The 17,555-nt window shown below is 41.7% G+C and overlaps 1 protein-coding gene across 2 annotated transcripts in view; it reads left to right on the top strand.

Moving 5' to 3' along the window:
• The window catches only part of LOC138088939 (ATP-binding cassette sub-family C member 4-like), a 157,757-nt gene that overhangs the window by 99,931 nt on the left and 40,271 nt on the right, over nucleotides 1–17,555 (top strand). For both annotated transcript variants that reach the window (XM_068984192.1, XM_068984190.1), the window contains 5 exons: nucleotides 816–966; nucleotides 8,396–8,515; nucleotides 9,662–9,772; nucleotides 14,775–14,875; nucleotides 15,957–16,145. In XM_068984192.1, the coding sequence (XP_068840293.1) occupies nucleotides 816–966; nucleotides 8,396–8,515; nucleotides 9,662–9,772; nucleotides 14,775–14,875; nucleotides 15,957–16,145 (672 nt within the window). The remainder of the gene's footprint in view (nucleotides 1–815; nucleotides 967–8,395; nucleotides 8,516–9,661; nucleotides 9,773–14,774; nucleotides 14,876–15,956; nucleotides 16,146–17,555) is intronic.

The raw sequence follows: 17,555 nt of genomic DNA, 5'->3' as shown, positions 1-17,555 counted from the left end.
CTGTATATTGGGGGCAAGCTTAAATATGTCATAAAGACTCGTGGCATGGACTTCCCAGTTTCGTGACTTAGGCTTTGCAGTGTCCATCAAATTTTTTTTCCTCTCCCTGTGCCTCACTCTCTCCATCTGTAAAATGAGACAATACTGTTACTAGATATAGCTGTTGGGAGGATTAATGAGTTAATACATGTGAAGGTTTGAAGGTATAGCTCCATATACAGTCAACACTCAGTAAGTATTAACTATGGATAGAAAATCTAGAAAGAGAAATTCCTACTTCCAAAGGTCAACATTTAAATTTTGTCCTACTTTTCTGGACACAGAATTTGTATTTAACCACTTCTTTATTCCTCCATGTATAGCTGAGGCATTTGGATTCCTCACCTGTGATGCCTGCTCGCTCATCTCTCTAGTAACACCTGTTGACTCCTGAGAGTTTGGGATTCAGCTCCTACTCTCTGAGCCCCATATATTCTCATGATGTATGGCAAAACCAATACAATATTGTAAAGTAAAAAAAATTAAAATAAAATCTGAGGGCGGGGAAAAAAAGTAGTAATGCCTGCCTCAAACAGCTTCTGAGTGTATCACAAAAGCTGATACCTACAAAATTCTTACTATCCTGTCCAACATATGCACTAAGTATCATGAGGACCACCTATAATTTTATTTATTTGAAAGGGAAAGCATTCCCTGCTGTCCCAACAAGTCTTTTTGAGGAAAGGAGTTTAATCCCAATAGAACAAATCATTACAGTGTATCTTTGACAAGTACCCTTCATAAGGAAGCCTCTGCATCTATTTTTGCTATTTCAGACATTTCTTCTTGTGGTTGGTGTGGTGGGCGTGATGGTGGCTGCGATTCCTTGGACTGCTATACCTGTGATTCCCCTTGGCATAATTTTCTTTGTCCTCCGGTGGTATTTCTTAAGGACATCACGAGAGGTGAAACGCCTGGAATGTACAAGTGAGTACAGGGGCTCTCAGGTTGGGATGGCAGTGCAGGCTGGCTTCTGTTTATGCCATAATTAACCAGACTCCTGAAATTCTGCACTCTGTCTTCTGGAATTTCTCACAAGTCAGCGTTAGATAATTGAATGTTATGGCCACTGTGAGTCAGTGTGTTTCTTAAGGCACATAGAGCTGGTGCAGGTCAGGTGCAGCTTTGCATTTTAGCACAAGGAGGATGGATGTGAGCACCAGGAGGACAGGGACCATTTCTGTCTTGTTCATGACATATTTCCTAACACAGGGTATCCACTCCGTAAATACTTTTCTTAAAAATATTTTATCATGTTGGAACTAATATAGAAGGAAAATAGATAATTTTTCTCCTCCTGAAGTTACCAGAAATGACAAGGAAAGGAAAAGATTAGAAAAGTAAAGGAGACCTCATGAAACATATGTCAGAAGTGATATATTTTAAAAATACTTTTTTTCACATGTTCAAGTAAGTTGCAGTTGTTAAATGTATTGAAAAGACATATGTTAGTCACTCAGTTGTGTCTAACTTTTTGCGACCCCATGGACAGTAGCCCACCAGGCTCCTCTGTCCATGGAATTCTCTAGGCAAAAATACTGGAGAGGGTAGCCATTCCCTTCTCCAGAGGATCTTCCCAGACCCAGGGACTGAAGCCAGGTCTCCTGCATTGCAGGTACAGTCTTTACTGTCTGATCCACCAGGGAAGCCCTGCTGAAAAGATAAGCCCTGTTATTTGCAGGTTTGCTCTTTATCATTACTAGTATTTGGGACGATTCCACACTGTTTGTGGCTCCCCTTTCTTAAAGTTATTCATATAAACGATGCTGAAAAGAATTCCTTAGGAGGACATGAGAGGGAGGTCTGTTCAGTATACATTTAGTTTATTACTCCATTCAGCTTCCTGCTGCTGCTGCTGCTGCTAAGTCACTTAAGTTGTGTCCAACTCTTCGCGACCCCATGGACTGCAGCCCACCAAGCTCCTCTGTCCATGGGATTTTCCAGGCAAGAGTACTGGAGTGGGGTGCCATCGCCTTCTCTGATTCAGCTTTCTAGTTTTAGAATAATGGGAACAGGGACTTTCCTGCGGTCCTATGGTTAAGACTCTGTGCCTCTGCTGCTTTACTCCCTGGTCAGGGAACTAAGTACCTGCAAGGTGCATCCAAAAAAAAAAATTTAAAAATAGGGGATCACATTTTATGACTAATCATTCTATTGTGTAGGTAATCACAGGTAATGAAATAATTGAATTTATCTTATTATTAATGCATATACTTCAATATTAAAACTAATAAGAGAAGTAGAATTATTATATCTTTTTAAAAGTTATAAAAACTGTAGCCAAAAAGTAAGGTGGGAATATGTTCATATCAGAGACCTCAACCATAAATAATTATTACAAATTAATACCAACTTAGATAGCATATTCAAAAGCAGAGACATTACTATGCCAACTAAGGTCTGTCTAGTGAAGACTATGGTTTTTCCTGTGGTCATGTATGGATGTGAGAGTTGGACTGTGAAGAAGTCTGAGCGCCGAAGAATTGATGCTTTTGAACTATGGTGTTGGAGAAGACTCTTGAGAGTCCCTTGGACTGCAAGGAGATTCAACCAGTCCATTCTTAAGGAGATCAGCCCTGGGATTTCTTTGGAAGGAATGATGCTAAAGCTGAAACTCCAGTACTTTGGCCAACTCATGCAAAGAGTTGACTCACTGGAAAAGACTCTGATGCTTGGAGGGATTGGGGGCAGGAGGAGAAGGGGACGACAGAGGATGAGATGGCTGGATGGCATCACGGACTCAATGGACGTGAGTCTGAGTGAACTCCGGGAGTTGGTGATGGACAAGAGGCCTGGCGTGCTGCAATTCATGGGGCTGCAAAGAGTCGGACACGACTGAATGAATGAACTGAACTGAACCTAGAAACCAAGGCAAGAAGAGAAGAATGTTGAGCCTCATGGTCTTTGTATCTACCAAGTGGAAAAAAAAATCTCAGTTATCCAGTCAAATGAGTTTTTTCACTGTGGCAATTGCATGTTTTATTTTTATAAGTAACACATAAGATGCTTGCTTCCCTGTTGACTTCCAAATCTTCCTGAAATGTAGGAGATCCTGGTTCGAACCCTGGGTCAGGAAGTTACCCTGGAGAAGGAAATGGCAACCCACTCCAATATTCTTGCATGGGGAATTCCATGGAGAGAGGATCCTGGTGGACTATACTTCATGGGGTCACAAAGAGTTGGACATGACTGAGCAACTAACAATTTCACGTTTAAAGAGATATTTTCTAATTAGTTGCAAAAAGGATACTGATCATCCATTTCCTAAAAGCTGTAAAAAATTTTTTTACAGTCATCAAGTGAACCAGCTAACTTTTGTAAGGTCCAGGTTTGTGAGGTGTTTGGATGGATGGAGAGCAGTAGAGTCCAGGTGTGTGGCATTCTGCTGATGTGACTTGGTTGATGGTAGGACCTGGGGAGGCAGAAGAGGAATGATAAGCTCCATCCAGTCTTCTGTGAAGACAAGGCTTCAGACATTTTATGGTTTGAGGCTGCCCATGAAATGGGATCATTCGAGAGTCTTGCTGAAAAGCAGCTCTCTGGGACATTCAATGAGGAGTTGTTCCAGAAGGAACACTTGACAGAGATTTTTGCCTGGGGAAGGGCCATTTCACATCTATATGGAAGTGGAGAGAAGGGCACCTCTTGAGGCTATTTTCAAGAAGCAGTACAGGATTTTCTCAATTTTGAGCTGGAGAGTCTGAGAACTTGTGCATTGTCTCTGTGGAATATGTGAATTTTCCTGCATCCTAGTACTCTGCAATAAGTTAGACACTAAATTCAATCCAGATACCCCTTCCTATACACCCCAGGTAACCAAATGTGGTGGCCAATTGATTAGAACTGTTTATGTTCTCTCTAGGTGGTGGGTCTGACATCACTGTTTTCTCTAAATAGTAACTGAAAGTATGTTTTAGGGCTTCCCAGGTGGCTCAGTGATAAAAGAATCTGCCTGCCAATGCAGGAGACACAGGAGAAATGGGTTCAGTCCCTAGGTTGGGAAGATTTCCTGGAAGAGGAAATGGCAACCCAGTCCAGTATTCTTGCCTGGATAATCCCATGGACAGAAGAGCTTGGTGGGCTACCGTCCATGGGGTCACAGAGAGTCAGACACAACTGAGCAATGGAGTGAGTGAGAGTATATCTTCAGGTCACTGCTGGAGCCACCAGCAAAAAGAAGGACACCTGACTGCTGTGGCCAGAAGGCATAATCCTGCTTGTGCTGTGAAAGGCTGCTGACGTCCTGAGGTTTAGTTTCAGATCCTACTGTGTAACTGCCTCTGGAAGCTTAGGTTGACATTTTCATCTTAATGACATTTGGCAGCTAATTATAATAGGGTTTTGAGGTGCACATTTTTGAAAAGGTGAGCATAGCAATGGACAAGTACATAAAACCAGGGTGGCATTTGGTTGCATTTCTCCAACCAGTTTTTTGCCTTTGGCAGTGCCTGAATGATGAAGTCATATCCAAATTCTGTCTGAAAGGTACTGGGATCAACTAGCAAGGTCTGCTACAAGCATTGCTAGGGGAGGGTTAGGATGTGTGTCAGGTGTATTAGGACCATGGATCTTCAAGTCTGCTGTTTTAAGGAGTTCTCATACTAGATCCCCAGGAACTTTGTTCAACCTCAGGTGCTTAATAAGATGTGCAGTAGTGGGGAAGGCTGTTGGATGGTACCTGAGGGTTTTCTGAACATAAATAACAAAGTCTGGAGAAAAATGCACATTGTTGCACACGAGCATCCTTAACCCTGATTATTCTCCCTCTGAGACACTGCTGTTGTGATTAAAAGCGCAGCCTTCGGATTAAGAAGGTTATGTCTCACACCCAGGTCTGTCACTTTGGTGGGTTGGAATAGTTAATCTTGGGCAGTGAGTGCTCTTGATCCCTCAGTCTCTGGAGTTCTCATGAGGATTTCTTGAACTGATGCTTGTACATTACTTGCTGGCCATGACCAAAGGCACTGGACCCTTGAACATGAGGGAATTAGGAACTTACTCACAACCAGTAGGTCTCACATAGCTTGAATGATCATCTTCAGCAGGGCTGTCAGCCTGGGGTCGTCCTGCCCGGGAAGATCTGCAGTCCTGGTGGGGTGTGTCCCCAGGTGTCCTCAGTGTTGTGGGAAACACAGCATCAGTCCTGTGAATTGTAGGTTTACTTGAGTCTGTGACTGTGGACTGACACCATGACTGTGACATATCTGCTTCAGGACAGCGAGCTCAGTGCTTGTGGGAAAAGTGTTACTTTGGGCAACACAGCACCAGAGCCTTGACATCCCCTCTCCCCGTGTACTAGCTAATTTTCTTTGCAGACCCTCCAGTTCACTCTTCCTGGCATCCTGCTCAGCCCTAAGTGGGGTTTGAGAGAAGCAGGATAGATTTTTACAGGCCCAGATTCCCTCAGCCTGTAACTCTTGGGCATGAGGTGAGGTGGGTGATAGGTGTTTGGTTCCCTGGTGTTCAAGGCTGAGATGACACCTGGTTTCTAAAGTCCACCCTGCCCTCCATCCCTGCTGGAGAGAATCAGCAGCACTTTGATCTCCTGACAGGGAAGCAGGTGAGGGAGGCCACGCTGGAGAGTTCACTCTAGGACTCTCCCTGGGGGAACAGCCACACCTACTTCCTGCTCAGAAGCCTTGTCTCTGTGATGGATAGTGTTGACATAACCTCATTTGCTCAAGAAATGAGAGCCTGGTTCTAGTGAGTTTTCTGTGCTCTCTGGAGCTGGACTCTCGTCATCCTTCTGACAGGGTGATGGGCCCTGAAATACCCCTGCATTATCCCTGTGAGCACCCTGCTTCCAGACTGAGTTCTGGGGGTGGGTTGGGACACCTGCTGGGCTGAAGAAAAGGTCTGAACACAGTCCCTTGCGTTTATTCTTTGGAGCATGAGCTCCATCTGAGTTTACATTGCTCTTATAAGGAAAACGTTATAGGAAGCTAAAAAGTTAGTCACTAGAGTAAAGAGAGAGCAGTGTGGATGCGGGGATGAGAACACAGGTACTCAACTGGATGAACAAAGGCACCACCGCGTCACTTTCAGCTGTTTGCATGAACAGAGGACGAAGGGAAAGTGCTAGATCATGTCGCGGTTCAGAGATCCAGCAGGGCAGTTATGAAAGCATTCATCAGGTTCCCGGATCAGAAGTCAGGACCATTCAAAGGCTCCTCGTCTGCCGGGTCCTGAGGGCACAAGGGCTGTGCAGCACTGGGTGCTCCATGACCTGCACAGAGGCTCCTGGTGCAGGTGCAGAGGGAGGCCCAGGACGGGGAGGCGGCAGACTGTCCCCTCCCCTTACTCGTCTCACCTGTCCTGTGTCTGGCTCTGGTCCAGTGTAGGGGATGTACTGACTTTATCCCAGCCGTTACGTTACTCATCTAAGGTGGAGACAACACACAGGTAGCTCATCAAAATTCAGTGTGGTGAGGACTCTAATGAGAAATTAAATTTTAGAATGCTACTGATTCAAAAATTAGTGAACAATGAAAAAGAAAAAACTATCACCGTTTGAAGCAACATGGATGGATGTAGAGAATAATATATTTTTTAAAAAGTCAGAGAAAGACAAATATGGTAACACTTATACATGGAATCTAAAAATAATACAAATGAAGCTGTATACAAAATAGAAATAGACTCAGAGACACAGAAAACAAACTTACCAAAGGGGATTGGGAGGGAGGGAGGAACAAAGTAGAAATATGGGATTAGAGGAACCAGAGATAAATCGCCAACATCCTCTAGATCATGGAAAAAGCAAGAGAGTTCTAGAAAAACATCTATTTCTGCTTTATTGACTATGCCAAAGCCTTTGACTGTGTGGATAACAATAAACTGTGGAAAATTCTGAAAGAGATGGGAATACCGGACCACCTGACCTGCCTCTTGAGAAACCTATATGCAGGTCAGGAAGCAACAGTTAGAACTAGGCATGGACCAACAGACTGGTTCCAAATAGGAAAAGGAGTACGTCAAGGCTGTATATTGTCACCCTGCTTATTTAACTTATATGCAGAGCACATCATGAGGAACGCTGGACTGGAAGAATCACAAGCTGGAATCAAGATTGCCGGCAGAAATATTAATAACCTCAGATATGCAGACGATACCACTGTTATGGCAGAAAGTGAAGAGGAACTAAAAAGCCTCTTGATGAAAGTGAAAGAGGAGAGTGAAAAAGTTGGCTTAAAGCTCAACATTCAGAAAACGAAGATCATGGCATCTGGTCCCATCACTTCATGGGAAATAGATGGGGAAACAGTGGAAACAGTGTCAAACTTTATTTTGGGGGGCTTCAAAATCACTGCAGATGGTGACTGCAGCCATAAAATTAAAAGATGCTTACTCCTTGGAAGAAAACTTATGACCAACGTAGATAGCACATTACTTTCCCAACAAAGGTCTGTCTAGTCAAGGCTATGGTTTTTCCAGTAGTCATGTATGGATGTGAGAGTTGGACTGTGAAGAAGGCTGAGCATCGAAGAATTGATGCTTTTAAACTATGGTGCTGGAGAAGACGCTTGAGAGTGCCTTGGACTGCAAGGAGATCCAACCAGTCCATTCTGAAGGAGATCAGCCCTAGGATTTCTTTGGAGGGAATGATGCTGAAGCTGAAACTCCAGTACTTTGGCCACCTCATGCGAAGAGTTGACTCATTGGAAAAGACTCTGATGGTGGGAGGGATTGGGGGCAGGAGGAGAAGGGGACGACAGAGGATGAGATGGCTGGATGGCATCACAGACTCGATGGATGTGAGTCTAAGTGAACTCTGGGAGTTGGTGATGGACAGGGAGTCCTGGAGTGCTGCGATTCATGGGGTCGCAAAGAGTCAGACACGACTGAGTGACTGAACTGAACTGAACTATTTGTCAAATAGGTATGCAACAAAAATTTACTGTAAAGCACAGGAAATTTTAATCAGCATCTTGTAGTAACCTGTAATGGAATATAATCAGAAAAAAATAACTGAATGACTATACTATATACCTGAAGCTAACACATTATTGTAAATCAACTATACTTCAATAAATTTTTAAAAAGTTGTGACAATTTCCACCTGGAGAGATGCCAGGAGAATTTGGAGGGAGGCATGTTTGAGAGGACCCTGATGAAAGAACTGGTAAAGAATTTCTTTATCTAAATCTAGCTGTGAATGAATTTGGTCAAACATAGTTTCAAAGAGAATCTTTCATTCCCATGTCATTAAAGTGAACCCTGATGTGAGCAGGAGTGAGGGTCACATGGAGGATTCCTATTGGTGGGATGTGTCACCACATATCCCAGGAGTCAGTGGGTTTTCTCGCATCCAGCCTCCCTGACTTTCTCTGTCATGTGTCTGTCTCTGCTTCCCCAGCACGGAGCCCGGTGTTTTCCCACTTAGCATCTTCTCTGCGGGGACTCTGGACCATCCGGGCATACAAAGCGGAACAGAGGTTTCAGGAGCTGTTCGACGCATATCAGGATTCGCACTCAGGTCTGTAAGTTTCTGGAAATAATTTCAGGTGGGATGTGCTTCCTCCTGAGGCCTGACCTCCCTCTCAGGTGGCCTAGTAGGCCAGCACCTCTCTCTCTGTCACCCACATGTCCCCCTCTGCACACCCACCTTGCCCACCACTTCCTCTCAGCATCCCCTCTGTGCTCCCCTCTTCCCCGTCACCCCCTGCTTTTCTCCCCTGACTGGCTTGCATTGTCCTTCCATCACTGTGCCCTGTGGGCTTCTGTCTGTTTAGGGCAAGACTCAGTAAAAAATTTTTTTTTGGCAAAGATCCAGATAGAAAATATTATAGGCTTTGTGTGCTATCCTGTGTCTGCTGCAACTACTCACCTTGGCTGTTGTAGCACAAAGACAGGCAAAGATAATACATCAGCGAATGGCTGTTTTCCAGTAAAACTTCCTTTTCAGAACCAGGTGGTTGCTATTCTTGTCCACCAGGCTGTAATTTGCCAACTCTTTTCAGAGCATGGAGGGTAGCAGATGTGATTGACGAAACTAATTTCCTGATTTGCCACCCACTTGATTATACTTTGTATCGGTGAAGTTGTTTTTCCTAGGTAGAAAATTCAGAATTTCCTCTAAGTCTATAAAATCCTGGTCAAACTTTTCAATCCTTACTGCATTTTGAAGATAAAATGGCATTTTGAAAACCACATGCAGATCCTGTTAGCTGATGGTCTAGTGGCTCCTAAGAATAAACACTGCAGGGCCCTGTAGTGAGGACAGAAGGTGCTGGAAACAGTATGAGCTGTGCTCTCTGCTGTGTGAGAGCTGGGAGCAGTCGGCCCTGTGAGAGGATGATCTTCACACTGAGGCCCAGCACTGCAGGAAAGGCACCAATGAGACGATTTTCCATCTTCTTTCTTGTGATCATATTTCTGTTGATAACCTGTGGGTTGAAGTTTTCAATGCATGCTTCCGGGACTGATTCCTGTGTGTCCCATACCTTGCCTTGTGTTAGAACCTAGTTTTCTGGAATCTTCAGGTTCCTTGCCTGTGTAACTTTGCTGTCCTACCTTGCATAAAATCTTCTGTACCTCAACTGAGGAAATGCTCTCCCTCATTAGAAGCAGCTAAATGGTTTTACTGTTTATGTATTATGCTTATTATGGTTCACAAACGCAGAGGCTTGGTTCCTGCTTTTGATGACGTCCCGATGGCTCACTGTGTATCTAGATGTCATCTGTGCCATCTTTGCCACTGTTGTTGCCTTTGGGGCCCTGATCCTGGTAGAAAGTAAGTAAATATGTGAATATTTGTAGTATGTCTACAGTTTATAGCTTTGTAGTTATTAAACTGTTGCCATCTTGTCTAATATATACTGTTTGGTTCTAATGAATTAAAGTGTTTGCAGTATGTGACTCTACCATGTGATCCATGTGAAGTCATTTGTGTCTTGAGAACTTTTATTGTTTTTTTTTTCCATTTACTTATTCATTTTCAGTAGGTTTTTGTTGAGACCTCTTTAAAAATTTTTTTTATTGGCATATGGTTGATTTATGATGTTGTGTTAACTTCAGGTGTACAGCCAAGTGAATCTGTTATACGTATATCCACTTTATAAGAGATTCTTTTTCCATACCCCATGGACATTGGGGTGCATGTATCTTTTTTTTTTAGTAATTTGCATTTTAATTAACTTCAAAGAAATTGTCCTTTAGAAAAGAATTTCTGTTCTGGACTTTCAGAATCTTTAAGAGCAAAGACCAGATATGAAAGTGCCACCAGCAGACCTATGGTGTCTTGGGCCCCTGCTTTATCTGGCTCGGACCATTCTTTTAAATTTTACCGGTTTACACAGTTGTCTTACTTTACGGTGTATAGCAAAATGAATCTGAAATACGTGTACATATATACTCCTTTTTTGATTCTTTTCCTATATAGGTCATTACAGAGTTCCCTGTACTTTACATTTGTTTCTTATTAAATATCTATTTTAATATTTTATATATAGTAGTATGTATGTGTCAATCCCAGTCTTTCAGTTTATCCCTCCCTTCCCTTATCCCCCGGTCAGCATAAGTTTATTTTCCACATCTGTGACTCTACTTCTGTTTTGCAGATAAGTTCATTTGTTGCCTTTTGTTAGAATTCTTGTATAAGCAATATCATATTCTATGTTTCTCTGTCTGACATACTTCACTTAGTATGAAAATCTCTGTATCCATCCATGTTGCTGCAAATGGCATTATTTTGCCCTTTGTTGTGGCTGGATAATATTCCATTGTCTATATGATACCACACGTCTTCCTTACCCAGTGCTCTGTTGATGGACATTTAGGTCGCTTCCATGCCCTGGCTATTGTGAATAGTAATGCAGGGAACATTAGGGTGCATATATCTCTTGGAGTTATGGTTTCCTCTGGAGATATGCCCACGAGTGGGATTGCTGGATGACGTGGTAGCTCTGGTTTTAGTTTTTAAAGGAATTTCCATATCATTTTCCATAGTGACTGTGCCAATTTACATTCCTAGCAACAGGGTAGGAGCATTTCTTCACATCCTTTCCAGCATTTATTGTTTGTAGATTGTTTGACAATGGTCATACTGACTAGTGTGAGGTGAGACCTCACGATAGTTTTGATTTGCATTTCTTTAATAATTAGAGATGTTGACCATCTTTTCATGTGCTTTTTGGCCATCTGTATGTGTTCGTTGGAGAGTGTGTGTTTTAATCTTCTGCCAATAGTTTGATTGGGATTTTTTTTCATATTGAACTTCATGAACTGTTTGTGTATTTCAGAGAGTAATCCCTTGTCAGTCACTTTGTTTCCAAATATTTTTCCCTATTCTGAAAGTTGTCTTTTCAGTATTGTTTATGGTGTTCTTTGCTGTACAAAATCTTTTAAGCTTAATTAGGTCCCATTAGTTTATCTTTTGTCTTCATTACTCTAGGAGGTTGATCAAAAAAGATCTTGCTGAAATTTATGTCAGAGAGAATTCTCCCTGTGTTTTCATCTAAGAGTTATATATTGTCTGGTGATACCTATATGTCTATAATCCATTTTGAGTTTATTTTTGTGTATGATGTTAGGGAGTGTTTTATTATTTTACATATAGCTGTCCAATTTTCCCAGCACCACTTATTGAGGAGACTGTCTTTATCCACTGTGTATCCTTGCTTCCTCTGTCATAGGTGACCTTAGGTGCACGGGTTTATCTCTGGACTTTCCATCCTGTTCCCATTGATCTGTATTTCTGTTTCTGGTGCCAGTAGCATATTGTTTCAGTTGCTGTAGCTTTGCAGTATAGTCTGAAGACAAGGAGCCTGATTCTACCGAGCTTCAAATTTCTACTTTGTTTTTCTCAAGATTGCTTTGGCTTTTCATAGTATTTTGTGTTTCCATACAAAATATAAAAGTTTTTGTTCTAATTCTGTGAAAAATGCCATTGGCAGTTTGATAGGGATTGCACTGAATCTGTCGATTACTTTGGGTGGTTTGTTTGTTTGTTTATTTACTGTAGGTCTGTGTTGAGAACTTTTATCTTTTTATCTTTCTTTAAATTGGTTGAGGTCCATGCAGCTGTAGTAAGCTGACCTTCTGAATATTCCAGGTAGTGTCCTGTATGTGGATGGAGAGAGCCAAATTGACTATTAAGCTTTTTGTACAGCTTAGGGTTTAGGTTTAACCGTAGGGTACTTGGATCTCTTGGTTGTAGGTGCCTGGGGTACTGGGCAGATAAAGATTCTATGTAGCAAAGAACAGTGTCCACACTGTTGTGTGGGTACCAGATGAACAGCTGTTGCGGTGCATGGCATGAATTCACCATCCCTAACTATTCCATAGTAATAACCCTGAATCACAGTCTTTGATAATGGAACAACGAGAATAATACTTTAGATTTAAAAGCACTGGCTCTTAGAACCCGTTGCCTTGTATTTGTGGTTGCAACTGCAACTACATTGGATGTAGAAAATGAAATTATACAATGAAAATTGAAGCCGTAAAAACAAAACTCTGAATAATGACATGTGACAGTGAAAGTCACTCAGTTGTGTATGACTCTTTGCAACCCCATAGACTGTTGCCTGGCTTATATGTCCATGGAATTCTCCAGGCAAGAATACTGGATTGGGCTGACATTTGCTTACAAGGGATCTTACTGACCCAGGGATTGACCTGGATCTCCTGCACTGCAGGCAGATTCTTTACCAACTGAGTCACCAGGAATGATCTTGAATAATGACATGACCCTCACCTATATAACACTGTAAAGTATATCTCAATCTAGTTGGAATTACTAGTATAAGGGACAGAAATCGTAAGGACCTATGAGAAGCAGAAGAGATTAGGAAGAGCTGGCAATAATACACAGAAGAACTGTACAGAAAAGATCTTAATGATCTGGATGACCATGATGGTATGGTCACTCCCCTAGAGCCAGACTTCCTAGAGTGTGAAGTCAAGTGGGCATTTGGACGCATTACTGTGAACAAAGCTAGTGGAGGTGATGGAATTCCAGCTGAGTTATTTCAAATCCTAAAAGGTGATGCCGCTGAAGTGCTGCACTCAATATATCAGCAAATTTGGAAAACTCAGTGGTGGCCATAGGACTGGAAAAGGTCAGTTTTCATTCCAATCCCAAGGATGGGTAATGCCAAAGAATGTTCAGGCTACCATACGATTGTACCATTTCACATGCTAGTAAGGTTATGCTCAAAATCCTTCAAGTAAGGCTTCAACAGTACATGAACTGGAAACTTTGAGATGTACAGGCTAGGTTTATAAAAGGCAGAGGAACTAGAGGACAAATTGCCAACATTTGATGGATCATACAGAAAGCAAGAGAATTCCAGGAAAACATCTGCTTCATTGACTACACAAAAGCCTTTGATTGTGCGGATCAGAACAAACTGTTAAAAATTCTGAAAGAGATAGGAATACCAGACTACTTTACCTGTCTCCTGAGAAACCTGTATTCAGGTGAAGAGCAGCAGTTAGTACCAGACATGGAACAATGGACTGGTTCAAAATTGGGAAGAAGTACGACAAGGCTGTATATTGTTACCCTACTTATTTAACTTATATGCAGAATACATTATGTGTAATTCCAGGCTGGATGACTCACAAACTGGAATCACAATTGCCAGGAGAAATATCAATAACCCTAAATATACAGATGATACCATTCTAATGGCAGAAAGTGAAGAGACTGAGAGTCTATAGTAATAAAATATCCCAATAATAGAAAGAAGAATTGATGCTTTTTAATTGTGGTGCTAGAGAAGACTCTTCAGAGTCCTTTGGACTGCAGAGAGATCAAACCAGTCAATCATAAACAAAATCAGTCCTGACTATTCATTGGAAGGACTGATGCTTAAGCTGAAGCTCCAATACTTTGGCCACCTGGCATGAAGAGCCAACTCTTTAGAAACCCTGATGCTGGGAAAGATTGAAGACAGGAGGATAAGGGGATGACAGAGGGTGAGATGGTTGGATGGCATCACTGACGTGAAGGACATGAGTTTGAGCAAGCTCTGGGAGATAGCGAAGGACATGGAAGCCTGGTGTGCTGCAGTCTATGGCATTACAAAGAGTCAGACACAACTTAGTGTCTGAACAACAACAACAATATTGTCAATGCTTTCTAAATTCATAATATTTTAAAAAATTTACTTTTTAATTTGGCTCCTCTGGGTCTTAGTTGGTACACGTGGGATCTTCAGTCTCAGTTGTGACAGGCAGGACTTTGGTTGCAGCACATGAGTGCTCAGTTGTGGAATGCGGAATCTAGTTCCCTGACCAGTGATCAAACCTCAGCCCCCTGATGGGAAGCTTGGATTCTTAGTTATTGGACCACCAGGGAAGTCCCTCATGATGGAGTTTTTTTTTTTAACTGTATTATTATCTCAGTCATTAGAAGTAATATTATGAGTAATACTATCATTACATGCAAATGATTTAAATGTTATAAAGAAGTCTTCTCAGTACTATATATAAAATAGATACTAAAAATGACCTTCTGTATTGCAAAGGGAACTCTAGTTGATACTCCATAATGACAAATATGGGAAAAAATAACTTTAAAAGAGTGGATGATATATATATATATAAAGTAAATATGTATATATGACTAATTCACATTACTGTACACCTGAAACTAACACAACTTTGTAAATCAACCATACTCCATTGAAACTCACAAAAATAAAGGAGTCTTCTTTGTAAAGTGATAGAACGACCTGTGTGAGGGGTTGATAAGGAGACTGACTTTATTCCTCTTCTTCCACATTTAGCTTTGGATCTCGGGCAGGTTGGCCTGGTGCTGTCTCTCACCCTCACACTCACGGGGATGTTCCAGTGGTGCGTCAGGCAAAGCACCGAAGTGGAGAATATGGTGATGTTTATCTTTCTGTTCTTAGCCTTTTCAAGTCTCCTTGCTGTTAAGTGACATAAAAGCAATTCTTATGTAAAATAGTAAAACTATTATTTTTACATCTTAGTTAACACAGTTTTTCAACATTCTTCTCCATCTGCTTAAAGTTAATGTAAAATAAAATATATATGTCTTTTTTCAGCCTTACATGTGCCATTGTCAGAAGGTTTTATATTCACATCAAACTGTCCTCCAATACAATAAATGTCTGTAGGAGGGAGGTTCTGAAATCCTGGAGAGAAGCTAATTTCTTAGCAGCTTGTTTATCTTTGTTTCTTAATTGGCGATTCCTCATATTTTGTAAAATAAAGAATTCAGTTTTTTGAGGTTTCTTTAATTAATATGCTCCTCTCTCCTACCCCTCCCCCATTTTATCACTTATTCTTGTTTGTGTTGAACACCTGAATTTTCTGGTGGCCCTTCTTTCTGGTAGGATAAGCTCCCTCTCAGAAAGTGCTCTCAAAGATGTGGTGTCATGGTTGTTCATGAGGCCTTAGTCAATATATAAATTATATACTTTTGAATATTTGCAGCTTCTCCTAAAGGGAGAAAAGCAATAAAAATGAAATCTTTTCACTTCTCTTTTCTAATAAAATAGAAAATGACTAATAATTAAATGGAGGTTTGATGACCATCCAGTTCTGTTATCTATAACACATGGCCCTTCTGTAGCCACACATTACTGATTGGTGTCCATATATATTCTTTTCTTTGAAAAAATGCTCTTGTTTTTCATTCAGTTGTGAAAAGTGGATCAATAAAACCTTATCATTCATTTCTCTAATTCTTTTAGTGTTAATATAAATTTGAAGGAAGTGGCTGTAAGCAAAAGTGTTGAAGATGATGAACAAATTTGCAAATCATCCAAGGTCTCATTAAACTCCTGTTTCTGTCCTGTGTGGATGCTAAGAGACCTGGGATGTTCTGAACCATATAAAATCAGATATAAGATAAAAAAAGAAAAATGCCTCATTTACAGTCTCTAAACATCCATAAACAAGACTCTCTGATACTAACTCATGTGATATCATATGTGTTTCAGATGATTTCAGTAGAAAGGGGGATTCAATATACAGACCTTGAGAAAGAAGCACTCTGGGAATATGAGTATCGTCCGCCACCATCCTGGCCCCATAGAGGAGAGATTGACTTTGATATCAACTTCAGGTACAGCTTGGATAGGCCTCTGGTATTGAAGGAGGTGGAAGCACCTATTGACCCAAGAGAAAAGGTTAGTTTAAGCCATTTGCCTCTTTAAAATCCAGCTAAAGATTTAGCATCACATCTGCTCTTGGTTTCCTTGCCAGTGTGTCAGGGAGAGAGAAGATTTAATCAGTGATATGTAGGTGAATCTTTCTTGGAAACTAACCACGGAATGGGGATACAAGCATTTTTTATTCCCTGTATTGTGAGCTTCCTCATGGTGGTTGGTGGGCCCTGGGCTCCTGGGCTCAATTTTAACCTGACCCAGGACACTATATGTGACACTTGATTATTCATACAAAGTCTGGTAAGTCAGTCCTAGCTCCCTGTCCTTAATTCTCCATGGTCTCCTTTCCATCTTTTCTTCTTTGTATTTCTGAAACCTTCTCTTTCTCCCACGGTGCCCTCTGTTTGCAACCTGCTCCTGTCTCTCGGTCTTTTCTGTAGACTTGTCTTCCTACACATCCATGCTGAGCTGCCATCCCCCTGGCCTCCCCCCACAGATTGTGTCATCTTTCTTTAGCACAGATCTGATCCTTACTGGGCTGGGAGAGCTGCTGTGGGAACCAGAGCACAGCCCCAAGTCCACTCCAGCAGGGGCCATGGGGTGAGCTTGTTACTAAAGTAGACCCCAGAATCATGACTCAGTCAGGGCTGAGGAACCAGGGCCTGTGACGGAGGCAGGACCTAGAGATTTGCTCAAAGTCAAAAGCAAATTGAACAGAGCAGGGAAGATCCACATGGGAGATGGCAGAGAGGCTTGTGACCTGAACCAGCCAGTGTTCATGTCTGCTGTGATGTTCCTTCATATTCAACTTGAGGCCCTTGGCCTGGAACAGGGCAGAGTCTTGAAGAAGAGAATAAAACAGAGCAGACAAGTTGGTAGGAAGCTCTTCCTCATCTTCCTCTGGAGCCAGAATGTCTCCTGACTAACACACACCACTATACTCGGGTTGTGTGTAGGTTCTCCCAAAGCACCACATCCTCCCAGCTTCCAGTGTACAGTCTGCCCTCTGCCTCAGAGACATTCCCCTCTGTCATCTGGATGGTGAAAGTCTCATTTTCTGAGGCGACTCTAATGCATCTTCGAGACCCTCAATTCTTCCTTAGTGTCTTATATATTCTTTTAAGATAACATTCACAGTACAACTATGTTCAAAGTAGCCAAAAGTTGGAAGGAACTAATCCTTGCAATGAAATATCCAATGGTTAAAAGGAGGAAATTTCTGACCAATGGCTAAACTTTGACAACATCTTGCTAAATGTCAGACATGAAAGGAACAAATACTCTGATTCTGCTCATGTGAGGTGGTGAAATTCTATGGATTTGACACAGAGTGGTCAAATTCAGGAAGACAGGAAGTAGGATGGTGGTCTCCAAGGACTTGGAGAGTGGCAATGGGGAGTTGTTTCTTTCATGGTTATAGAATTTCAGTTT

This window comes from Capricornis sumatraensis, chromosome 12 (genome assembly GCF_032405125.1).
Source record: "Capricornis sumatraensis isolate serow.1 chromosome 12, serow.2, whole genome shotgun sequence".
NCBI classification, from domain to species: Eukaryota; Metazoa; Chordata; class Mammalia; order Artiodactyla; family Bovidae; genus Capricornis; species Capricornis sumatraensis.
Note: the sequence above shows the minus strand (reverse complement) of the source record. Positions and strands in the feature narration are given on the sequence as shown.